Consider the following 26,465-nt stretch of genomic DNA (forward strand, 5'->3'; position numbering starts at 1 on the left):
GGCAGAATAAGTCCTTTTCAGTGCACAAACCCACCCTACCTCCTTCTCAGTTACAGAATACTCCCCACCCTGCCCCAACATGGATACACAAACTCCCCATTCCCAAAGAGATTCCAATTTTGTCAGAGCCCAAATGTGTTCAAAAGAGGTGCTCTTGCAATCACTGGAAGATGGAAGAGGAAAAGACATTTTTCAGTAGCCACAGGCAGGTTTGTAGGCATTGGCAGATGGCACATGGAATAAAATATAGAAGTGCTTTGACTAACTCTACACAATCAACTTCACAATGCAGTTTACAACAAAAAAGATATGATTGACAGTCTCCATGGATCCAATAAACCAACCATCATCAAATTTTTTTTATTTGTCTGTACAAACAGGATCCAGAGGAAGCTCAGGGTCACCTGTTGGGCAAGCAGCCCTTCATGGTCACTCTGAGCAGGCTAGGGGGCAAAATGGCTTAAACAGAATTTAGGGCAGTCATTAAGAAGAATTATCAGATTTGATGGACAAAGTTCTTGAAATCTAGCTTCAACACATGGGAAAATCTTATTTCCTATTGACTCTATTGCCATTTTATTCAAATCAATTCAAAATGATTTATTGTCTGGTATTGTCTGGCACTGAGAATGGAGAATTGTAAGATCTGTCCTCAAGGAGCTTTCCAGAGTGATGGGTTATGGAAGTATGACTCCTGAATTTCCCATAAGAAGGATAAGGACCACGTGTGCCAGACATTTTTTGTTGTTGTTGCTGAGACTCAGTAAGTACCGTCTCTGACCCTAAGCTCCTCCCATATCACAAGGACTGAAAGCCTGGAAACTACATTTCCCAGGCTCTCTTGCCCATGGAGTTCTTGGTATAATCTTCCATTGAGAGGTGCTCTTGCAATCACTAGAAAATGGAAGAGAAAAAGACATTTTTCAGTAGCTACAAGCAGGTTTGTTACGCGTTGCAGATAGCAGACATGGGGCTATGTGTCAGCTTCTGAGCAATCTTCTGAGAATCATCCACTTCAGTGCTGTAGGCAGCTAAGACCATTGGTGGCAACTTGGCTTCCCAAGGATTCCAACACTTCATATTTCCTGGAGGTTGACCTTCACTCCCAGCCCTCCCAGTGATTTCATAAAACCTCTAATTCCATATGTTGTATTCCTTCTTAAAGGACTAAAATACTTAGAGAATATTAGTCAGAATGGGATAGATATATTTCAGTCATAAACACCCTCCCAACTCTGAACAGAATAACAAGATAAGGTTATTCTTTGTTCGGGACATAGGCTGATTGGTTTCCCATCTTGTACCTAAGATCTCTGTGGAAGAGGAAGACAGTACATAGAGAAGGCATCCTAGAATAAAGGTGACACAGTACTTCTACTCACATTCCATTACAAAAAAAAAAAAAAAGAACTGTCTCAAGGCCCCAATTAAATTGTGAAGAAGGGTGAGACTATGGTCTTCCTCTGTGCCCAGAGGGAGGAAATGGTATGATGAACACATTGCATCTTATCAGGCTTCTATTTTTTTTAAATTAAATCTGATGGTTATATTTGATACTAAATGTTGTGTCCTGTAACAAAATTCTAAAATATGTGGCATAGACTTCATAGTCTAGTAGTGTTTCTAGAAACAGATGTAATAGGCTGGATGGCTGGAGATCCATATCATGGAGTGGAAAAACACTTGGCAACATTTTTGCGTTTGGTAACCTGAAAGACCACATGACTCTTGAGCTTGTAGGTGAAAAATAACATGTGTTGGTTGCTATTGACTGCTTTTGGGAACACAATAAAACAATAAGAGGCTACCAGGAAATAATTAATTGGTTTTTGAGCAAAGATAAAAGGACAAGCATCTACTTCTAGAGCTCCCTTTTGATATCAACTTCTGTATTAGTCAGGGAAAGTAATGCTCACTGCCATAACAAACAATCCCCAAAAGCTCAATGGCTTAACATCTAAAAGTTTATTTCTTACTCACAAAAAGTCTAATCTGGATATTCCTCTGAAAAGGGATTCAGGGATCCAGATTTCTTTCATGTTATGGTTCTACATCTTCTGGCATCAGGGTTATCCTGGCATTATCCAGCCAGAAGATGAAGAGAGGGAAAGGAGAGAGAGAGAGAGAGAGAGAGAGAGAGAGAGAGAGAGACTGAGAGAGAGAGATTGTCTCTCTGGCTGAGCAATTGCTTCCTAGAAGGAACTCTACACTGTGGAAAGAGAGGAGGATAAATCTTCATTGGTCAGCTAGCCATTTCTGCATTGGTCTCTGAAGTTTTCTTTTTGTTTCTTTTTTGCTGCCATGTAATTTATTTTCCCCACTTTAATAATACAGCTTCCTCCTGTTCTTTCCAACTTCTCTTTCTTTTTCTTTTGACATGCACTTTCCCTTTCATCTCTTATTTGATCTTGCTTGCTTTTCTCTTTTATTTTACTGCTAATAATAATTAACCATAGCGTCCTACTCTCTACTCTGAGTAATTTCTAAGCATGAGGTCGAGAGAAAAAGATGGGGCTGTCATCTTGTGGGAGGAAGTTACTTTAGTACTTTTTCCTGCAACTCAAATACCATCTGATTCTGACTGTTAGGAGTGATAGGCATTGGAAGGGAGATGTCAAAACAAATCTACATGGCAAATAAGATATTTGCAAGACTGTTGATGTTTTTTATGCTTCCATGATCCAAGTTCTTCAGTTTTTCAGGTTTCATGCTGGCTTTGGGGTAAAAGTTTCCAGTGTTGAGTTATTTTCTCTTTATTCAATTATTAATAGGGACCACTCGTTACTGCTGGATGAGAATGGCAAATGTGATTGAAATCATTTTCAACTCTTTAACAACACAATTATAATATTTAGACAGTTTTTTTTCATTTACAGATGTAACTCCTATCCATTTTTAGTTTGGGGAAAGAAATACACATTTTTTAAATGTGAGATTTGAGTATTTTACCATATGCAAATACCACATCCCCCATAAGAAGCAACCAGCACAAATAACTATTTCTTCCCTACAAGCTACCTCATCCTACACTTTACTTTTTGGTTTAGGACAGAAGAATAAGGCTTTAGTTCCTAACCTTTCAAAGTATTCCCCACGTTGAGTCCAGGATCAGTCTGCTCAGAAATTTGAGTTTTCCAAAATGGAGGTTCTTCAAAGAATTAAAAATAAACCTTCAATATAATCCAGCAATTCCCCTACTGGTATATATCCAAGAAAATAAAATCAGCATCTCAAAGAGATACCTACACTCCCATGTTCATGACAGCATTATTCACAATAACCAGGATATAGAAAAAACCTAATTGCCTATTGACAGATAAATAAATTGTGTAATATTTACACATATATACACATACATATATATGCACATATATACATATTTGTATATATGCATATGTATGTATACATACATGCGTATATATGTATGTATATATTGGAATACTATTTAGCCTTTAAGAGGAAGGAAATCCTGTCATTTGTGACAACAAAGATGAACTTGGAGAACATTATGTTAAATGAAATAAGTCAAGCACAGAAGGAAAAATATTAGATGATCTCACTTACATGGGGAATCTAAAAGAGTTGAATTGATAGAGGCAGAGTAGAGTAGCAGTTCTTGGGGACAAAGGGGTAAGGGAAATGGAGAGATGTTGGTCAAAAGATACAAAGTTTCAGTTATGCAGGATGAAAAAGTTCTAGAGACCTAATGTATAACATGGGGACTGTAGTTTATAATACTGTATTGTATACTTGAAATTTGCTAAGAGGGTAGATCTTAAGTGTTCTCACTACCCACAAAAAAGGTAACTATGTGAAGACATGCATATATTAATTATCTTGATTTTAAAATCAACTCACTATGTATATGTATATCAAAACCTCACACTGCACATCTTAAAAATATACGATTTCAATTTTTAAAAAGAAATTTGAGTTTTCTAACTTGAATTAAATCTATGTTGAGCAAGACTCAGTCCTCTCAATTTCACTTCATTATTTGGCAAAGGGTCCTAGTAAAGTCACAGCATCCAGCACCTTTCTATTTCTGTGGATTTTTTCCTCTTTTCTGGTGGAATATTGACATGACATTAGAGCCCTGGAAACTTGACAAGCTTCTAGAAGCACTTTTGAGAATACGAGCACTGTTTTGTATATTTGGGGCAGCAAAAATAATACCAATACATAATATTTTTTATAATCTTTATATGCTTGTCAGATATTGTGCAAGTATTGTCCCATTTAATACTCTTAAAGTGTTAAGAGGCAACTATTATTATCATCCTTTGTAAAAATTATTTTATTATACTTTAAGTTCTGAGATACATGTGCAGAATGTGCAGGTTTGTTACATAGGTATACACGTGCCAGGTGGTTTGCTGCACCCATCAACCTCTCATCTACATTAGGTGTTTCTCCTAATGCTATCGCCCCCCACTCCCCACCACCTGACAGGCCCTGGTGTGTGATGTTCCCCTCTCTGTGTCCATGTGTTCTCATTGTTCACCTCCCACTTATGAGTGAGAACATGCGGTGTTTGGTTTACTGTTCTTGTGTTAGTTTGCTGAGAATGATGGTTTCCAGCTTCATCTATATCCCTGCAAAGGACATGAACTCATCCTTTTATGGCTGCATAGTATTCCATGGTGTATATGTGCCACATTTTCTTTATCCAGGTTATCATTATGGGCATTTGAGTTGGTTCCAAGTCTTTGCCATTGTGAATAGTGCCGCAATAAACATACGTGTGCATATGTTTTTATAGTAGAATGATTTTTCATCCTTCTTATTTTGTAGATTAAGAAACTGAGGCTTGGAGAAAGTAAGTCAAGAAGATATGGCTCTTAAATACTGCCTTGGGAACTTCAACTTGACTCTATTTGACTAGAAAGCCTATAACTTAACCACTCCATTTCCAGTCTATTTCCATAAAAATGACTCAAAGAGTTTGCATAATTATGATGGGAGTTGGACAAAGTCAATCAGCAGAAAAGAAGAAAAAATTGCAAATTCTTGTGGAAATGAATCATAGCAATAATAATTACCACCAACATTTCTTGAGCACTTATTGTATGTCAGGCACTATTCTAAAGCCTTCGACTGGACTAATTCATGGAATCCTCACAATGACCCTAAGAGCGATGTGGTGCTGAGAAGAATGTATATTCTGTTGATTTGGGATGGAGAGTTCTGTAGATGTCTATTAGGTCTGCTTGGTGCAGAGCTGAGTTCAATTCCTGGATATCCTTGTTAACTATCCGTCTCGTTGATCTGTCTAATGTTGACAGTGGGGAGTTGAAGTCTCCCATTATCACTGTATGGGAGTCTAAGTCTCTTTGTAAGCCTCTAAGGACTTGCTTTATGAATCTGGGTGCTCATAAAGTGAATATATATTTAAGATAGTTAGCTCTTCCTGTTGAATTGATCCCTTTACCATTATGTAATGGCCTTCTTTGTCTCTTTTGATCTTCCATGGTTGAAAGTCTGTTTTATCAGAGACTAGGATTGCAACCCCTGCTTTTTTTTGTTCTCCATTTGCTTGGTAGACCTTCCTCCATCCCTTTATTTTGAGCCTATGTGTGTCTCTGCATGTGAGATGGGTCTCCTGAATACAGCAAACTGATGGGTCTTGACTCTTTATCCAATTTTCCAGTATGAGTCTTTTAATTGGACCATTTAGTCCATTTACATTTAAGGTTAATATTGTTATGTGTGAACTTGATCCTGTCATTGTGATATTAACTGGTTATTTTGCTTGTTAGTTGATGCAGTTTTTTCCTAGCATCGATGGTCTTTACATTTTGGCATGTTTTTGCAATGGCTGGTACCGGTTGTTCCTTTCCATGTTTAGTGCTTCCTTCAGGGTCTCTTGTAGGGCAGGCCTGGTGGTGACAAAATCTCTAAGCATTTGCTTGTCTGTAAAGGATTTTATTTCTCCTTCACTTATGAAACTTAGTTTGGCTGGATATGAAATTCCAGGTTATTCCAAAATTGACCACATAGTTGGAAGTAAAGCACTCCTCAGCAAATGTAAAAGAACAGAAATTATAACAAACTGTCTCTCAGATCACAGTGCAATCAAACTAGAACTCAGGACTAAGAAAATCAATCAAAACCGCTCAACTACATGGAAACGGAACAACCTGCTCCTGAATGACTACTGGGTACATAACGAAACGAAGGCAGAAATAAAGATGTTCTTTGAAACCAATGAGAACAAAGATACAACATACTAGAATCTCTGGGATACATTTAAAGCAGTGTGTAGAGGGAAATTTATAGCACTAAATGCCCACAAGAGAAAGCTGGAAAGATCTAGCATTGACACCCTAACATCACAATTAAAAGAACTAGAGAAGCAAGAGCAAACACATTCAAAAGCTAGCAGAAGGCAAGAAATAACTAAGATCAGAGCAGAACTGAAGGAGATAGAGACACAAAAAACCCTCCAAAAAATCAATGAATCCAGGAGCTGGTTTTTTGAAAAGATCAACAATGACCCTAAGAGCTAAGTCCTATTATCTTTCTCTTTTTATCAGGTAAAATTGAGGCACAGAGAAATTAAGTTACAGGATCACACAACTAGCCATAAAGTAATTGAAATAAGAGCATCATGAACCTATTTGTCCCCCATGGAGATAAAAATGGACAAACTGGAAATATAACTATTGTAAGTTCTTCAGCATGGCTTACCTTCTGTGATTTGCTCACATGGTCAGAACCGTCCTTAGGTAACAAGCATGCCATGCTCTGGCCCAACCTCTGTCCTCATCTGAATGTAGGAAGCTTTGGATGATGTCTGCGTATCCTCAGAACAGTCTCCTAACAATTCCTCTCTCAACCAGACCCGGAGGCATGCAGTGCCAAGGAGCTCTTCTGTCCTATTGAAAGCAGAGAATGGTTCTCTCTGAAATAAGTACAAAGAGCAAGCAAATTTAGTCAGTTTATGCAAAACACAAAATGGCATCTGCCATCTGGAAAAACACACTAAAGCCGTGAGCCGTCAAGCCCCTTTCAAGACTTTGGCATGTAAAATCAACATTTTTTTTTTTAAGTCTGAAAGGTCCATGTGAACTTCCAGCTTCATTAAATGTAATTCACCCTGCCCCCCAACCCCGATTACTGTTGCTGACATCCAATCACCTATCACACATAGTTCCCCATTTTAAAAAATTAGATACATATGTAGATAGATAGACAGATGACAGATAGATAGATAGATAGACAGATATTTTTTACTAAGTGGTGAAAAGGTCTCTGAGAGATAAGCTTACCAACAGAGGATTTTTAAAGAAAATAATAAAGAAATATCCTTCATAATTACCTTCTTTTTCACGTTTAAAATGGTTTAAACAAATAAACTTGCCTTTATGTTGCCTATATAAACTTGGAACCTAGTTTGTCACTGACATTCCAGAGGCCCAAGATCGGGGGTTGATACTGCTGGTGTCTCTGCGATCACAAACGCCTGATCTTGCCTCCATCTGCACTAACCTCAAGGAGCTCAAGACAGATGAGAACAAGAAGGGCTGCTTAGGTTTTGCCTTAGTGCCAGGCTGAGTAAGCAGGGCATCCAGGCAGAAATATGTCCAGCAGACAGGAACAAAAATAAGGTAAGATGCTGTCAATGCTTCATTAAGAGTTACATTTAAATGGGTAGGAACTGAGACCTGAAAAGTCACTGATGCAGTGTCAGGGGAGGGCTGATCAAACCAAATGCACTGAGAAGGAACAGAATCACCACTGAGGATGAAGTTATCCATGGTCTTCGAATCAAGGAGGCTGGGGCACAGTCAGAAATAGCGATCCAGACAAGAACACTGGACCAAAACACAAGGAACAGTAGCTAACGTGCAATAAGGGATTCCCATGGCCTAGCTACTTTACATCCATTAGATCATTGAGTGTCACAACAATTATAGGAGGAAAGTACAGTGCATATGAGAAAACTGGAGGCCAGAGAGGTTAGGTCATACTGCTAGAGGAGGTGTTTAGATTTAAATACAGATAGTCTGATTTCAGAGTTTATCCCTATAACCACCACATTTTACTGCCCAGCATATGTATGTAGAACCCAAGACTAGAAAGATATACACCATAGGCTGCTTTCTCCTGGTGATAGAATAACAGGTGACTTTTATTTTATCCAATGTATTACTCTGTATTTCCATATTCCCTATTTTATAATCAGAACTTTTCAAAGGTTACTGGGAAACTAAACTTGCTTAATGGAAAAAAGAAACAGAAACTTCATGAGTGAAGAAAACTTGGTTTTCTTAGGAGCAGAAAACCATATAAGGCGAGAGGTTGGTGTCAGGATCTGAATAGTACCTAGGATTAGTGCTGGTGCTGTTCAGAACAGAGTCTGCTGCTGTCTCTTTCCTAGTCAATGCCATTCCAAGGCCGAGGATCTGTTCCCCAGGTCAGACAATTGGGAGTAGGGGAGGGATTGTGGGGGGCCAGAATGAGGAACGGTTCATTTCTCCAGGACTGATCTGATCAGAGCATCAGATTCTCCACTTCTTTTCTTAGTCAGCACAATCTATCTATGTGTATGTGATCGTGACTGTCTCATTCCATCATCTTCTGCCACATTTAGAATTGCCTGGTGACACTTGCATCAAAACGACTAGTCTTTTGATCATTTCTTTCCCTTTCAGATTTAGGGAGATGTGCCGAAGTCTTCCAGAAGTCAGCATGCTGCTCTAATAGGAACAGATGTGAGTTTGGAATCCACCGGACCTCACTGAAACCCTTAGCTCTGTTGCTTATCAGCTGTGTGACCATGGACAATTTATTTCACCTCTTTGATCCTCAGTTTCCTCATCCGTAAAATGCAAGATGCTAGGAGGATTGGACTGGCAATATAAATTGTTGTTGTTGTTGTTGTTGTTGTTGTTGTTGTTGTTGTTATCAGCAACAGTAATAACATTAGATACTATCACCCATGAGTTGCAGCAGAAGACCCATTCCTGCCACTCCTGGATGGTTGCCAAGTTGCTGCAGAAATGATGTGACAATGGACTCCAATATATTATATTATTGAAGTGACATTCTCCAACTCCAGGGCCCGAGGAGCTTGCTGCTATCACAGAAGCTCCTTTAGGCCAGTCTTTTGAGTGTCACTTACACCAGTTTGGAAGTAATCTGCTTGCTCGCCCTTCCAGCAAAGGATGTCATGATCAGCTAATGGAAAGTGACAAGAAGGGATATAATGAATGAGAGGGAGTTAAAGTTTGGGATAAAAAAAGAGCCTTGTTCTTTTGGGGAATGCACAATGCTAAGCATACCATGTTAAATCGTGCGTGTCAAATAATGGACTAATTAAGAATCTTCATCCATTTTTTTCACATCTCATTTTTGTTGTCCTTTGAAAGATGTATTTTCAAATTAGCTCTTAGCTCTTTAAATAAGTACCAACAGGAAATAAAAAGACACCTTGTCTATCAGAGAAGCAAATGATAAACTGAAAAGAAAACACATGGGAAAGGAGATGGAGGTTTTGTGGGAGATGCTGAGAAGTTTTTATCATCATAGCAGCAACTTCTTGAATAATGGAATTTAATAACATATAATAAACTATGATCCAGGAGAACTCTGATTCAATCCCACTAATTGTTTGAGCCAGTGAAAGGAAGGCAAAGTTTACCATGCCAACATGCTGCTAATGCCACTGAACACCGCAGGGAACAGACAATTGTTCCCAGCTGCCTACCTCCTCACACAGAGGGGGCACATGGTCCCTGCCCCAAACACCGAGCTGAATCTCCAACTTTCAGTGACAATCCTAGTTCTAGGACCTTAAAGTCACAGAAATGTAATTTTTGCAATCAACAAACTATTGTATTAAGCAGAGAATGGAGGGGTAACTAGATACAAAGCCCCCAATTAGATTATAAAGAATAATAACCAATATGCTTTCAGGCTAATGCCAAAAAGTACAAAAACCTATTATAAATTTAATTGAGCACATGATCATAAGCACTATTTTTCTACTTACATAGTTTTGCTGTATTAAGGTAGATTCCAAATAAAGAAACACTTTTTTTTCATTGTTATTGAAAAGGGTGCTTTTTTTCTTTTCACTTTGGATCATTTGACCAATGTGAAAAATGAGAAGGTATAATTAAGAAAAAAAATATTTTTTCCTGTCTTTACTCAGTTTTTATTTAAGTATAAAAATTAAGAAGAGAAATTGAGGCAATTATTTGGATAATACAGGCCTCTCCTAAAAGATGAGGTTTCTAATGAAAATACATTATTTTCGCCTGAATTATTCAGATAATGCCCTTAGTTTTCTACTTTATTTTATAGGTGTGGGTCTGTCTGTTGATTAAAAAAAATCCTTTGTAATCATCTTAAATGATTCTTTAGGTTTTTATGACAATTAAATATATAGGGGTTTTGGTACATAAATCTTATATACCTCAGGAATAAACCATCTAAAACTCTACAGAACATTTTGCAAAGCAGCTATTTAAATTACTAAACCAAAACAAGAACAACAACAACAACAAAAAGCAAGAATAAGTATTAACTTTTCTCTCTCAGAAATGTTCATAAAACCTTAATGGTTACATTTGGCGGTAGAAGGAGGAGTGAAATACCTTTGTAAACTGATAGTCTAAAAACAGGAAAATTAGTATTGTGCCACGGCTATGAGCAGCTAATAAAGAGAACATGGTTAAAAGAGATTAAGGTTCAAATTAAGGTCAGAAAAGAGACTGATTGAGGAAAACTGCCATGTTCCATTGCATGGCAGTTTAAGTGAGACAGTTTCCCCCTGAATCAGCCTTAGGTTGAAAAATTACACTGTTGGGGTTAATAAAGAGGCTGGGCATTTGTTTGGACTGAGACTTCAATTAAAATGTTATTTGGGGTAGCCAGAGCTAATGTCTTGCTTAGAGGTAAACTGAACTGCCTTTTAAGAGGATGGAAAAAAAAAAGAAGATGAAGAAGAATAAAAAAGACCACCTAATCTGTCAAAGACCCTGAATAACTGGCAGAAAGAATTGTGTTTGCTGGACCTGTGCCCAACTCAGCAGTGAGCATTCTTAAAGGTTTTGTGACATCATCTGAGGCAGCTGAGGTTTTCTGAGTTTTTGATTGTTGCACTGGGTGAAGAATCTAGTGTTCAGCTGAGCCTTTTTGAGACAAAGAAAAAAATCTGGTTAGTATAATATGCCAAGTTTGGGCTTTTTTTAATGCCACAAAAGGGGTGGGACCAAGAATTCTGGGTCTTAGTCTCATGACTCTTCCCCAAAGACAAAAATTGATGGATACAGTTAATTGAATTTCTCAGTCCATACCAATTTGCCCACAGTTAGACAAAACCCACCAAAGTTTGCTCTCATTTCACTTCTTTAGAGCAAGTGAAAATCCTTCCTAAATAAGTTCCTCTTCCTCTACATTCACTCCTATATTCCATAGAGATTCATTCAGCATGTTTACTCTGGACAGCATCAAGCATACTTTGGTCAACAAAACACATTTCCCAAATTTTATAGGGCTTATACTTTGAGTAAAGGAGGAGCAGCTGATAAGTCATATATATATTTACAAACTGCTAACATTAAAAGAAACAACACCATGATGGAGATAGATTCCAGTTCTTTTCACTATTTTTCTTAACCTATCCCATGAGTAGCAACATGAAGACCTCATTGCAAGGGCAAGGGGTGGCTAAGGCAGCTGGTTAATGGCGGATACAAAATATGTGATTTTCTACTGGGGAGTTGAATTTGGGATCTGGTCACGGAGATAAAGAGATTCACAGAAAGAGAGGTGGGACAGCCCCAAGTAGCGTGGATAAGAATGAAAATTAACTTAAGAATATGGACGTGATTGGCATTTTTTGTCCAAACAGTGATACAACAGAGCAATGGACTGATAGCTATAGAAGCGCCGAACCAGAAAAGGTCTCTGGGCTAGGGAAAGACACTATCTCATCGAAGAAGCGGGACCAGGTAACAGCACATAGAGGGGTGCTAGGGTCCGGAGAAGAGGAAAGGAACCATTCTTGTCCCTTGTTTCCCTCATGCTGTTCAGTTTTTTAACAAAATTTAGAAAATGAACACTGTTTGGCTTGATTCCCATTCCAATTGGCCCCAAGTCCAGTTTTTTATTGAACTAAAGAAGATGTTCATGAAAGCATAAGTCCCCCCTCTCCCAATTTCACCAAAATTAAAACAAAATAAATTTGCTAATCAAGGACATGTAATCTTCAGAATATTCTTGAAGAAAATAAACTTGGTTGAAAGAACAGTGGCAGGCAGTGACTTAAGCTACTCTGGAGGCTGAGGTAGGAGAATCGCTTGAACCCGGGAGGCGGAGGTTTCAGTGAGCCAAGATCACGCCACTGCACTCCAGCCTGGGTGACAGAGCAAGACAAGACTCCATCTGAAAAAATAAAAAAAGACTACTCCACACACAGCACACAGAGGCATAATGCAAAATGGGAATGATAACACTTTGAAAACAAAATGCCAATAATGAGATCATTGCAAAGGGAACAGGGAACCAGCAAGCTGAGAAGTAACACAACGTCCACGAGTGCTACGTCTGTCCAAGTGGTGGCAAAATCTGCCAGGCCCAGATTGACTTCATTAGTCATTTAGAAGCACATAGATCACAGAAAAAATTCGCCTCCTCCTCACTGAGAAATAATTGATCATCAGTATAAATAGAAAGGAATTAGAACACCAATTCTTCAAAGCATAAATATTTCATTCACCAACCAGTTGTGATTTCACCCGTGGCAATTAAGAAAATATGCAATATTACCACTGGACAGGTGTGAATGTAATCAACTTTAGCAGAGAATCGAGGTGGATAATTCATATTGAATACAGAATTAATGCACAGATTATATTTTCTCAGATGTAATTAAGGAACTTGGGGAGAAAGAAGCACAATTATATAACCCATTTAGCCCTATTCACAGCTCTGTTACTCCTTCAGGTCTACTTGCACCAATGTGATTCTCATTCAGCAAATATTTGTCAGGCACTTTCTAGATATAGGACACCATGCTAGATAATGGGAATTCTACACAGAACAACCTTCTCTCTTAACATCCTCAACTCATCTTCAGTCCTCTCTGTGCCCTTACCCAGCTTGGCTTTTCTCCAAAGTATTTTCACTACCTGACATCATATCATATCTGTATTTGTTTTTTGTTCATTGCATCACTTACTAAAATACTAGCTCCAAGAAGCAGGCACTTTGACTGTCTTCCTGTGTGGTGTACCCAACATTTAGGCCGCATTAAGAGCTCAAAGAATGCTGTTGAATAAATAAGGCTTATGTCCAAAAAGACTATTCATTTCCATTAGGAAAAGCAGAATAAAAGAAAACTATAGTTATGAGCATGCATAATTAGGGTTTCTAACCTAGGAAATGAGGGAGGTCTTTCTTGAACAAATGACTTTTAAGTTGGACCCTGAACAATGAGGAAGAGCATGTCTGGAGAGGGGGTTAGGAGGCCTTTCAAGGAGAGACACCAGCATGTCTAATGGTACTTGTGGGGTTGAAATAAAGGGGAAAAGACCAGAGATATGGAATCATGCTGAGGAAAGGGGGAGTCAAGAGATGAGGCAGAAGCCATGGACAAGAGCCAGATTATCCAAAATCTTGGAGGACATGTTCAAAATTGTAGACTTATTCTAAGAGCAATATGGAGAGTTTTAAGCAGTGACATGCCCAAGTTCTTAATTCATGATCTCTCTGACAAGCACAAAAGGAAGTATTTTCATGTGAGCATTCTGAAATTGGGCATGAGAAGCTGCTGGAATATTTCAGAATGTAGAGAAGTAGAAAAACTTAACTATATTTATTGAGTATCAGCCAGAAGCACCTGATTATAATAGGCAATGTGGGGAGGGTGGTGACCACAAAAAGTTAGCAGCCTTTGTTCCTGAAGAGAATGTAGCCTAGCCAGCCTGCTACCAAAAGGCAATACACACCCATGGAAAAGTTAGAGGAAACTGAGAAACCACAGATGAACTGATTCACTGTCTCTTTCCTGACTGCCTGAAGGCCATTACTACCACAAAAGGCCCTTCCTAGTGTGGCAGGACAACACTTTGCTACCTCTACCTCCACCAGGTCTACCCTGGTTTTCTGAATTCCAGCAGCAAGAGGCCACCCCAGGCCCCCCAAACATAGGACAGATATCCTCCATGCCTTTGCACGAGCTGCCTGTCATTCTATCCCTCTTCACACTCATGACTGGTCTTCTGCCTAGGACCCAGCATGAGTACATGACATGTGCCAGGTGCCCAAAAAGTATCTGTTGAATAAATGTTAGGGATTGAGCTAACATGTCACCCTTATTCCACCTTTCTAGTGCACACTTCCTGAGTGCCTGCTTTGTGCCAGGCACAGTGTTGAGGCCTTTCCATGCATTCTGATTTCATCTTCACAACAATCTTGTAAGGCAGATATTGTTACTATCCCCCGTGTACAGACAAGACAACCAAACTAAGGCTCAGAGAGGTACAGAGGCTTGCTTAAGAGTTCTCTCACCTTGCAACAGGGACATAAACCCACTTCTGCTCCTCTCCTAAGCTCCCAGTGTGACTAATTACTTGCTTATGTTCACCTCCTTCTTGAAGGCTTCCTTGATACTCCAAATTACCATGAACCTAAGCCTCAGGACTCCTAAAGTATTTTGTGTCAATGTGTGTCCATAGCCATCCTACCTAATTTCTTCCTGGCACTGTTAGTGTCTCTGGTGGGTCTTGGTACCATCAGTGTTAAGTACAGTTATTTGGCACTTAGTAGAAGTGTAAATTAATATTTTTCAAAGAATAAGTGAATAAAGAAATCAGCTCAAAGCAATCTAATATAAACTCTAAATGTGCCCTTTAAGAAAACTAATAAAGAAAACTTTCTTTTTTTTTTTTTTTTTTTTTTTTTGAGACAGTCTCCCTCTATAGCCCAGGCTGGAGTGCAGTGGCATGATCTCAGCTCATTGCAACCTCCGCCTCCCAAGTTCAAGCGATTCTCCTGCTTCAGCCTCCTGAGTAGCTGGGACTATAGGTGTGCACCACCATGCCAGGCTAATTTTTTTGTATTTTTAGTAGAGACAGGGTTTTACCATGTTGGCCAGGCTGGTCTCGAACTCCTGGCCTCAAGTGATCCACCCACCTCAGCCTCCCAAAGTGCTGGAATTACAGGTGAAGAAAACATATTATACATGAATCCAACAGATAGAGTATGATCACTCCCATTAACAAGAATTCTACAGTCCTTATCCTTTCCCTTATCTCCACCCATTACAGCATTCCTTTAAAGAATGGTTTATCTGGCAAATTGAATATTTGTTTTATTTTCAAAATTAAAGATGCCAATATTATACCATTGCATAAAGAGAGAAAAGGGAATCATGAAGACATTTATAAGACTATTCATGAGTCATGGGTCTATGCGCAAGCCTAGAGGGCATACAGTTGAGGAGCATATAGGAAATAAACTGTTCACTGCCAACTCTTCTCCCAAGGAGAATATGAAAGGTAATGCTTTTTAAACTTGAAATATGCTTCTCAAGAATATGTAATGCAGACATGCAAAAGGTGAAATACTACAAACCAACCACTCTACAGAAATTGTCGTCTCCCAGATGAGATTACTACACTAGAAACAACATGTTTATTGGCTCACAAAAGACATGTCACCTAACAATTCATAGTAGGGAGTCTGAGGAAAATAACTCACCCATTGTGAAGTCAATGTTCAAATCAATATCCCTTGGGGAGAAAAATATTGCTCATTGATAGAGATTGATTTTTCTTTTCCTTAAGAAAATTCCCGAGGGGTAAACAACATTTTTTTTCATAGTGAATGTAACTAAACAAGGCAATGTTAAGGTCTACATTTTCCTAGCCTCATTAGCATGATACTCAAAAATTATGAGTGTAATTATAAATGCCTTTTGACCTACTGAAAAATAGATACCAGTTCCATTTTTTAAAATTTCATTTTAATATCCAAGCAACGGGATTTCAAAGACAACTTGATGTATGTTCTCTGCTTTACTAAACAATGCTATTATAAGTGAGATACTTTTTGGCACTTTAAAACAATTTTTAAAATTATATATAAATGAAAAAAAACTGGATCTTACATTTTTTAACCTATGAATTTTGAAAATGTTCTTACTGCCTTCACCTTACTTTTCCACTCCCATTTGTACCCCTAAACCATTAAAAAGCATACAGAAGCCATGGATCTTACATTTTCCAAAGGCCTTCACAAAAGCAAGATGTTTTCATGGGCAAATGGAAAAGAAGGCTGAATAAATTCATTTTATATTTAGCATATTGGTTCAGACTGGTGAATATTTAGATTTATTTACAAGGCTACAGTAGATTATAGTGTTCGATACATAGACTGTCTTCTCAGGCCACATGTGTGACCAAAAGAAAGCTTGCCTTCTACCCTTTGAAACTCAAAAGTTGCATAAGAAAGGACAGATGGATGATTTGGGGAAAAAAGAAATGTCATTCAATTAATGTTTGTTGAAAAGGGTGTCACAGATCATTGGCAGAATTTCCACTCATTGGCAACTCCCCGAAGCAGCCAAAGATTAATTGAACACCCAGACTACTGGGTTCTATGAGGAGAGGAGAACAATAGTGTGTTGGTGATTACAGAGGCTGAAATGTGGAACCAACAGAAGTATAGCTGAATGAACCATCTTCCTTATGCAGGAAGAGCACCCCCACAGCCAAACAATCTTTGTTCTTTATTCCTGGGATAGAGATGGATTCATATCATACCACACTCTTGTACTCTATTTCTCTTTCTAAAAGAATGCATTTTTCAAGTGATTTAAACATAAAATTAGAAGCAAAGTTCATTGGTTGGCATAGGTTCATGACCTACAACTTGACCTTAGGAAACACTTAAACCACACTGATTATACAGATTTTTTTCATCTAATGGTATAATATCTATAACTACATGCATCTGGTAACATACTAAACGCTGTCTAGAACAACAAAGCAAAGCAAACCAAAAGTCCACAATTTAAAATTAAAAAAAAAAAGATCTAAGCCCACCTTTGTAAACATTTGCTTCTGTAAGAAGTTAAAAAAAAAAAAAAGAAAGAAAAGGAAAAGAAAAAAGATCCACCAGAAGTACCAAAATCAAATATTTATTAGTCTTTTAATTTTCTACTTATTTGAAATTCAAAAATAATTTTCATGCTTTGATAGGAATGTGGGGTTGTTTATCATTTCAAAAGCACTTCTCCTTTTATCACAAATCGAAGAAGAACTAACATTGAGAAACAAGGAACCAGAATATTTAGAGAAACTGGGAATAAACTACAAACTAACATAGGCAAGGGAGAGAAAATATGATCCTCTCAAAAGAATAATGTAGCAACAATCAGAGCACATCTGGGATTTGATTTAAACCAACCTGGAACCAGATTGGATCTCCAAGCTGTTCTGTACACACACACACACACACACACACACACACACACACACACACACTGAGATTTCCAAAAGTGAAATTTCCAGAAGTTATCCTAGAGAGTTAACCCCAGAAAGGACTTTACTGGCAGACACAGGCATAACTTTACTCCTTCTGTGATGGCCCATGAGTGGGGTCTATGGCAGTCTGAATAGATGGGCCTTTCTGTCAAAAGATTCTGCCTAATCCTTCCCACCAAAGCAGGGTTCTAAAGGTGTCAGCAGGATTTGGCTGACTGGATCATTAATGGAGCTATGGTTAATTATTGACTGATTAGGGATTTACCTTATCTTTCCGTCAGGAGCTGGCTCAAGACTTAACGGTGAGCAATTTAGAGCCAGGGTGAACCTACACACATGCCTTTTTCTTCTTTCCCTTTGGGCCACTTTAGCTTGCCCTTCCCCGTAATTCACATTCAGGGCCAAATGGCCAGTCCTTACAAGGTGTGGGAGTCCTCAAGAGCACCAAAAATGAGAGGGGCCAGGTCCACGTGACAAGCGTCCAGAGACAGAGGCTTAGAGAAATGTGCCTTTTGCAAAACAGTATTTATGTGTCAAGGTTTTCCAGTTAAGTCCCTGGGAGACAGAAAAAAAAAAAAAAAAAAAGCACTTGCTTTTTGTCTCTAAAAGTTCTGGTGATGCCCGTGGGTGAGAATCCGCCCCTCACTCCCTAAGGCCCCTTGGCAAAGCCAGGGAATGAGTACAGGCAGCTCAGGCCCAGCTGCCCCAGATAAGAGGTGGCCCGTGTTAATGCACAGGCTTCCTCTGCACCTCAGCAGGGCCTTCCTTTTCTAAACAGTCTCCCTTTAATGTTGGCCAATGTTGTTTTTCCATTGACTCAACATCTCGCCTGGTGGTAAGCCGGTGGGGAAAGTTGCAGCGGGGGAGGGTTAAAGTGGGAGAGAGTGATGCCAAAGTAAAAGAGCTGGACGGTCAGCCAGGTTTCCAAACAAGCTAGACACCTGCTTTGGAAAGACAGTGGTGGAGCCTAGACTTCTGGCTCGCTCTTCACTTTGATCAGCCTTTTGTTCCCTGCAGGTCTGTGATGGGCTCCCTGCCCCTCCCCACACCACTGCCCCCTTCACCGGGAGCTACTTCAACTTGGAAACCATCAAATATTCATAATTTTTGTCTATGAATGTAACTGTCTTATCTGAAGAAAAGGGAAAACAGTTATTGGAATGAATGAAAGAAGAGAAAGGAATTCTAAGGAAGAGAAGATGGAAGGAAAGTAAGTGAGAAGAGGAAATTTGGAGAGAAAAAAAAGAAAGGGGAGAAGAGACTAGAGGAATAGAAATTAAAAGTAAAAAGAAAAGAATAAAAGGATAGAACAAAAAATAAAGAAAAGGAGGAAGGGCAAAGGAGAAGGACTGCAGAAGAGTGAAGTCCAAAATGGAAGCTTTTCTCCCAGAAGCTCAGTTTCTCAAGCCACAGGACCGTCCCAGGGCTGAGGATGAAGAACAAGGGCTTCTCTGGGCAATCCCAGGTCAAGGGGCATTTTCAAAACCAAATCTTGATTAGAGCCAGCTAAATGTTTTGACTTGAGGGAGACACTGAGGATTATAAAGCAAAATAGAGCAGCATGAGTAAGAAAGAAACAGAAAAAGAAAGAAAATTTTAAAAAACTCATGGGGACACAAAGGGAATGATAGAAAACACTTCTGAATCAGCTAGTCATCTACTAACAAGCTGTAAAGATCTCCAATGACAAGTTGTCACATTAGTTTAGTGAAACTGAAGCAGTACTTATCCCCTTTCCTGTGCTTAATCTCTCCCTGCGTGCCACAAAAACATGCTACCACGTTTAATAGGATTAGTTTCGTTCACTTTCTCCCCCCACCCCTTTTATTTTTTACAATTCTATTTTCAGCAATACAGGGATCCTTGAATTCATCAACTTCCTGTGTTGCACAGCAAAACCTGGCATGCATGGTTTTTACCCTTTACATACTTTATTTTGAATGTGAAAAATGTAATTTAACTATTTCCTATCTTTCCCCCCAATAGCCATAGCTTGGGGGTGGGGGAAGGTGTTGATGGTAAAAGGGCCAAGACAAAAACAGTGTTCTGGAAAAGGGCTGACACAGCCCAATCCCTGCAGAAGCTACGTGCCCTAAGTGAAATTGCTCTAGCTCAGACTACAGGCAGACCTGGATTCCAGTTCTGGCTGTGCCACTTACTGGCCTTGCGGCCTTGAGCAAGTGGTGAAGCCTTCCCCAGTCTCAGTTCCCTCATTCAAACACAGGGATAATTCGTCTCTGGGCTGTGGGGAGAATTACATATACTATACTTTATTTCCTCACTTCTAAGATTAACTTTTTCTCATATTTTATGCTCCTGAAATCAGTGTCTCACAATCCATTGTGCATTTAAGATCCTCGTGTTTTCCTTTTCTCCTAAAGGCCATCTTTAAATGGTGTATTTTATAATCTACTACATTTTGGAATCAAGAAACGGGAATTGTGGGGTGTAAAGCACCTGTCCCAGTCCTGAGGCACAGCAGTGCTCAGGAAGTGCTGGGAGTATCTATCGCCGCCCATTTTCACTACGCCTGCTGCCTCCTTGCCGCATTCCCACGGAAAGATCACTTTGGAATAGGACAGAAGAAGGTGTTGACACTTTTGCCCCTCATCCAGATCCTGCTAGACTAGAGTTTCTAATTGAGGTTTCAGAGATCTGCCTAAATCAAACACCGATCATAACTGCCCATACTGGGTCAGAACCAGAATCCTTCGGTCCACTCTGCTCCCTCAAAGGGTCACCAACTGCCATGCTTAGCAGTGTCTTGCAAACAGTAATTATCTGATGAATTGAATTATTCCATTTTCTTTGAGTCCACTTTGGGTTAAGCACCCCCTCCCGCTCTCCGCAGCACCGCCGTCAGATTAGCAATGGAGAGAGAAGGGGATGAACTCGCCTGATAGTGGTGGGAAAAGGACGGTGGGGCAGGGGACAGGGACCCAGAGGAGTGAAAGGAGCAGCAGGGCCTAGAGAGGGGACGAAGGAAGATGGAGCTGGGAGGAAGAAGGAAGCTGGCGTGAGAGGCGCTGTCGAGGCGCTGCAGGGGGGCACACACCGAGGAGCAGCCCGCACCCCCAGTGGGCTGAGAGGGCGCCGGGGACCCGCACTGAGAGTCAAGGCAGACCCGCTTCGCCACCCATAGCGTCCCCCGGGAGAGAGTCCGGGACGCAGGGCCCCCGAGGCTGCGGGTCCAAGTTCTTCCGCCAACCCGGGATTAGCGAGTCAGCCGCTTCAAAAGTCTAGGCGAGAGGAAGCCCAGACGCGTCGGCCTTCGCCCGGGCTGGAGCAGCTGCCAGATTTAGCCTCCCGCCTCGCCTTTTCTCCGGCCTACCCCTCCGCCCCTCAAACAAGGCTTCCACACGCCTCCCGCCCCGCCTGTTTCCCGGGCCTCCTCCGGGGAAAATGGCACTCTTCGCCCACCCAACATCCCTCTACCCACCTCCCCCGCGCCCCCCAGTTCCAAGTTCCCCCGGCAGACCCCACCCACACTCTCTCCCCCTAACTCCACTCCCTTGCCCCCCCCCCACACACACAGCTACACACTACCCCTGTCCCGCCCATTCACACTCTGCAGACACACTCCCCATCCCGTTCTCCCCCAACTCACCCACCAACACCCTTTGCCACTCAGCCTTTGCCCCCTGCCCACTTGCAAGTGGAGGGAATAGAGCTCTTTCCACCAGGAGGGTGCTTGGGGAGGAGAAGCCAGAAGTTGCCATCCATTTTTGTACAGCTTGACCCCAAATATGTTTCTCTCTAGTTTTTAGGGGGCGCCCTTTGTTTTTGTCCCCTAGAGTCACCGACTTTTCCCACCTAGGTACAGAGAGAGTAGCCAGAGAGCAGGAACCTTCCACACTTGCCCAAAGACCACAGACAGCAGGACAAGCATCTAGGGGTGATGCTTCCTCTTCCCCAGATTCAGAGAGTGCAGTGCCCCCGCCCTGACCCCTGGGGTCCATTCACTAGGGGCTGGGCCCACCGCTGCCCCACGCTGGCAATCCCTTCCTTACCCCCCCTCCCGCCCCCAGGAATCTACGATTACTTTATCTCAAGCCTTTTGAGGTTACCAGCAAAACACCTTTCTCGGGATGTTTAATAAGCTGCTCACAGGCCTCCGCAGTTGAAAAACTGTCAACCCTCTTGATCTGTTGTCTGCTGCTTCAGCCCGTTCCATTTCCTTGGCTTTCTTCCCCCCACTGCTGCAGTCACAGCCAGGCATGGCACCTTCCTGCCTAGCTTCCTTTCCCTTCTCACAGCTGTCCTGGGCTGGGATCTCCCCTAATCACCTTGGGATATGCTTGTATTCATTGGTTTGAACATAACTTTACGAAAGGTTGTATTTTACTTTACACGGATTTGGGGGAGGTTGTTGAGTCAAACATGTAAAAACACATAACATATGATCTACATTTGCTTTTGTTTTACCTAGGAATGCTGACTTTTTTTCCTTCTTGTTGTTCCCTTTCTAAGATAACTTTTTGTCCTGTGGCTTCATTGGTCTGACCAGCGGTTTCTTTAGGAAATGTTTGCCATCTATAAAGCAAGGAAGGTGAAAGAGCCAAAAAAGGCGGGGGTGGGGTGGAGGAGGAAGCAGACTTCAGATTGGTAAATGCCCCACTTTGCCAGTAGGCCTGATGGACAGTTCTAGGTCCAAGAGCACAGGGCCTAGCTTCCAAATGTGCCAATTCTAATTTATTTTATGGCCTAAAAGGCGGAGGAGGGGAAATCATATAAAGGTGACAACTATGCATGAGCTAAAATGTGCATACACATACATATCCCATGACAGTCCAGTTGCTTCACCAAAACGTTGGGGGTAGGGACAGGTCCTTATAAGAATACATGTCAGTCAGCTTGAGTGTACAGATCACACATTTGTGGGCAATATACCTTCCAAGTATTGAGCACTAGTCATGTGCTGAACAAGTTTAGTCATGTAGAAGTTTGTCAATAAATCTATGATTTGGATATTATCCCCACTTCACAGATAAAACCTGAGGCTCAAACAGATTAAGTAACACAATCAAGGTCACAGAGTCAGTAACAAACCAGCTGAGCAGTAATTAAAGACACAGGGTGACCCCCAGATTCCCAGGTCCTTCTTCTGATTACCTCGGTGGGGTGGGCCCAGAAATCTTTACATTAAAAAAAAAAAAAGCTCCTTCGGTGATTCCAATGATTCACCAGGTCTTTGGAAGCACCACTCCACAGTAAACCATCCCGCTGTTCCTGTCACCAGCCTTGCCTCCAAGCAGCCTACTCCACGTTGGACAAAACATTTAAAACATATTTAAATAGCAATTTCGAAAAACTATACAGCATATGGATTTTCCTTTTGATCTCAAAATGATGACAAACAGACACTTAGATACTTCATAAAAGAAATATTACCAGAAAAATTATAGAAATCTGGCTTTCAACTTCATCTTGCTCTAATTTAAACAAAATGCAACTTGCCAGTTTCTCTCTCTCCAAATGCATCCAAACTGGGAGCGTCTTTCTCTTTCCGCTGGGTCAGGCCTACACCTATTTATTTCTAGCCCACTCCTCACCCTGAATAACAGCTTCTGGTAAGATGGACAATGTGGAAAACTTCAGTCCTATCACCAAAACCCCTGAAAATGGAGCACCCCCGAATTCACACCCTTGACGTGAAAAACCAAAGAGAGGGAAGCTGGGAGTAACGGCCAAACATCCTTAGAGTAATTGACAAAAGAAAGGGGGTGGGCAGAAAGGGAGATTTCCATCCCTTCAAACGTGCACGCCCCTCCCGCGGTCCCGAGAGGGAGTCCCCTCTCCCAGGTCGAGTGCGTCCACCGGCTGTCCCCGCAGCAACAGGCGGGAGGCGGGGGAGGGGAGGTCGCGGGGGCAGCTCAGGCCTGGCGGCGGCCGACATCCCCAAGCCGCCACGACGTTCCCCCGCTCTGCGGCGCGCCGGGAGCAGGTGGTTGCCCTCTGCGTCCCGGGCGTGCACTGAGCCCAGGCTAGCGGAGCAAGGCTGCAGCCCCTGCGGTGGCCCGGGAAGAGGCAAGTGCCGCGGGCCCGGGGCGAGGAGGGACTGGCAGGGCGGCCTGGAGCCCCACTTGGCCGCGCAGGCAGGAGGGGCGCGCCCTCTGCGGAGCGCGGCGCCGCGGCAGCCACAGCATCTCGCGCTCTCTCTCTCAGGTCGGAGAGGCCGCGACACCTAGCGCGGGGCTGAGGCTAGGAAGGGCGGGTCGGGAAGGGAGGAAGGCACAGGGAGGAAGCCGCGGGCGAGGAAGCCCCGCTCCCGCCGAGTGCCTGGAGAGGAGATTCCCAACCTTCCCGCCCAACCCGAAACTTTTCCAACACACGCAGGCGTATTCTTCGCAGGTTTCGGCGGCCCAGAGTCGCAGTCAGGGAGGAGGCTCGGGAATCACACGTGCCCTGGCACACTGGAGGAGGTACACAGACACACCAGGAGGGACAGGGCCTCTTGGGAGGCGGCTGAGGGTGTGAAGGCAGCAGGCGGACACACATCCGAAAGGGACTCCCCGCGAGCGGAATCGAGCGCTTAAAACCCTGCCACAGCTCGGAAGTGTAGCGGTGCCCAGAGGCTTTGCGTAACTTTGCCCACTGCGCCCCCGCGTGCAAAGGCGTCCCCTTCACACTCACACTCTCACCCCACCCCACTCCCCTTGGGCTGCGGCCCGAGGCTGCCTTTGTACTTAAGCGACAGCAAAAGATATGCTGATTCGAACCAAAGATGGTGGGCACGAGTGTTGTAAATTGTGTGAATTCCACTCGCGGGCACCCCCAGATACGTGGGGAGAGCACCCCTTTCTCCCCGAAGGCATCCCCTCCGTTTCTCTCGGCCTTTGGGTCTCCAGCTTCTTCACTACTATGGACTGAAGAAGACAAAGCACAGCCAAATCAATGTTTTGGGTGTTTTTGTTTTGGTTTTGGTTTTTTCCAATTACGGCCACTCCAAATGCTAACCCTCAAAAGCTGGGTGGGGTTGGAGAAAGGCGAGTTATGTCAGGGAGCACCCCTCGGAAGGCGCGCGAGCGGCCTGGCGGGTTCCTCGCCGGGCTCTGGGCAGCCGGGCGGAGTGGCTGGATTATGTAAGTAGCAGCCCTCCATGTGCTCACCACCATCTGTTAATATCTTGGTATTGGAAAGTTCGGTGCCTGAGGCAAAGCCAGGGTTGGCGGCGAAGAGCTCCCAGCCTACACTTTTCTACTCCAGGGCAGGGAATGTACTTCCCTTTGATTGTTTTCGCCCACTTTCATAAAATCAAGTAGTAGTGTGTCCCTTCAATCACTGACAACCCCCTCATCCCCGCGGGTGTGTCTTTGTGGGCGAAGAGTGATTTTCTTCGAGGCCAACTTATTGTAATGAGCCCTTTCGATGAATTTATATTTTCATGACAATTCTGCACTCCTTAAAGCAATGTGGCAGACTCTTTATTTGGGAGTGGGTTCTTTCTCATTTTAAAAATTTACTTTCCTTCTGCCAGCACCCCTGGAACCAAATTCTTGTAAGGGTTATATTTCAACTTCTTTGGAGTGATTGGCTTCTGTTTACTTTGAAAGCTGTTGGTTAAACAAACATCACTCGGGAGGCTTCTAAGCAGTGGGGTTCCCAGGAGAGAAAACGCTGCAGCTGCTACTTGCTACTGATCTTGTGGTATTTCACTTCCCCCCCATTCAGAACAAATCCAGGTTGGGCTTGGCGTCACACTGGGCGCAGGAGATGAGAGTGAGAGAGAGGCCGTCAGTCAGTTTTGCCTCTGGAAAGCTTGCAGCAGGCAGGCCTGCACCCTGGGGTTGGTTTTCCTCTCTTCCCTTCTTCAGGGTTCGGATAGTGGTGGTGGTGCTGGTGGTGGTGGTGGGTGGGTGGGTGACCGGGAAGTCCTTAGGCATCCTTCTCCAAAATCCACGTCCACGTTTGCCTCTCAACTGAATCTGGTTGAAATTCCCAGAATTGGTTTGTTTAGGATCTGATAACCGCTGTTTGTAAGGTTTTAAATTACTTATACACACTGTCTTCCCTCCTGCCCCCACCTAACGGCTTTAAGAAAGAATAGGAGGCGTGAGCATACACCGAGGAAATGTCAAGGCGAAGTGTATTCAACACAGAACCAGATGCACGAGTGATAACTGCGAGTTTGTCTAAGAACACACAGATCACCCTTCAGATAAACAAGTAAATGCAACCTGCACGGATAGGGTTTGTTACAAGACCGGTCAGAACTTGCGTTAACTTTTAAGTTACTGGGGTTGTGTTGGAAATGGGGCGAAGGGAGGAGTTGTCTTAAGCCTAGGCTTGGCAGCTGGTTTCAGAGATGGAGCCAATATCTAGGCGACTTCTCGTCTCCAGGCTTCTCCCCTATCAGAAAACAAAGCGGGAGTTGCCCGAGATAGGGGGCTCGGGCCTCAAGTCTTGCTCCAGGGCAGCCCGAGACCCAGGAGAGTGCCGCAGCTCTAGCAAGAGAGGTTGTTAGGAGTGTGGCCTGTACGCCTCCCCGAAAGTAGAGGACAGGACAGGGGACAGGGCTGCGCGGAGGCAGCTCACGGAGCTGGGCTGCGAACCGATCTCCCTCGCCTAGAGTCGCGCGCGCTCCTATTTCAACTCGCCGCTCCTGCGCCCTAATGCGGGCTGCGAACCGCCGCGGCAGAGCGTCACCAGCCGGGAGCCTCCGCCGCCGAGGCTGGGGGTGGGAAAGCTTCCTTGTTCGCCAAGCGGGTTACCCCGACTTCGACTCAGGCCTGCCTTTCCCCACGGCGTGACACAGGACTTACTGGGGTTCTCAGGGAACTTTTCCCGCCGCCAGTTCCCGGGCGTGGTATGTGCAAAACGTGCATTCAAGCGCTATGTGCAATTGACACAAACTTGTGGGCTAAAGTACAAGCCATTTCTTCTGCGTTTGAATCTTTTTCTCTGTCCCTGCCTCCTTTCTTCCCCCTACTCCCCCCTCCTCCTCCTCTGCTCTCCGCCCTTTTA

General features: G+C 42.7%; 1 protein-coding gene across 14 annotated transcripts in view; it reads right to left on the reverse strand.

The window, feature by feature from the left end:
• Positions 1-366: 366 nt before the first annotated feature.
• Positions 367-26,465, reverse strand: part of LOC106993567 (uncharacterized) — a 29,345-nt gene continuing 3,246 nt past the window's right edge. For 11 of the 14 annotated variants that reach the window (XR_013412106.1, XR_013412107.1, XR_013412105.1 and 8 more), the window contains one exon: positions 24,393-25,426. Coding sequence is in view for 2 of the 14 variants with exons in the window: in XM_028853189.2 (XP_028709022.2) it covers positions 25,169-25,426 (258 nt within the window). In the remaining 12 variants the exon portion in view is untranslated. Of the gene's footprint in view, positions 895-6,690; positions 6,905-24,392; positions 25,427-25,570; positions 25,851-26,465 lie in introns of those variants that run through there. The other 3 variants (XR_013412120.1, XM_077986768.1, XR_013412108.1) reach the window with 3 other exon arrangements.

This window comes from Macaca mulatta, chromosome 1 (assembly GCF_049350105.2).
Source record: "Macaca mulatta isolate MMU2019108-1 chromosome 1, T2T-MMU8v2.0, whole genome shotgun sequence".
NCBI lineage: Eukaryota > Metazoa > Chordata > Mammalia > Primates > Cercopithecidae > Macaca > Macaca mulatta.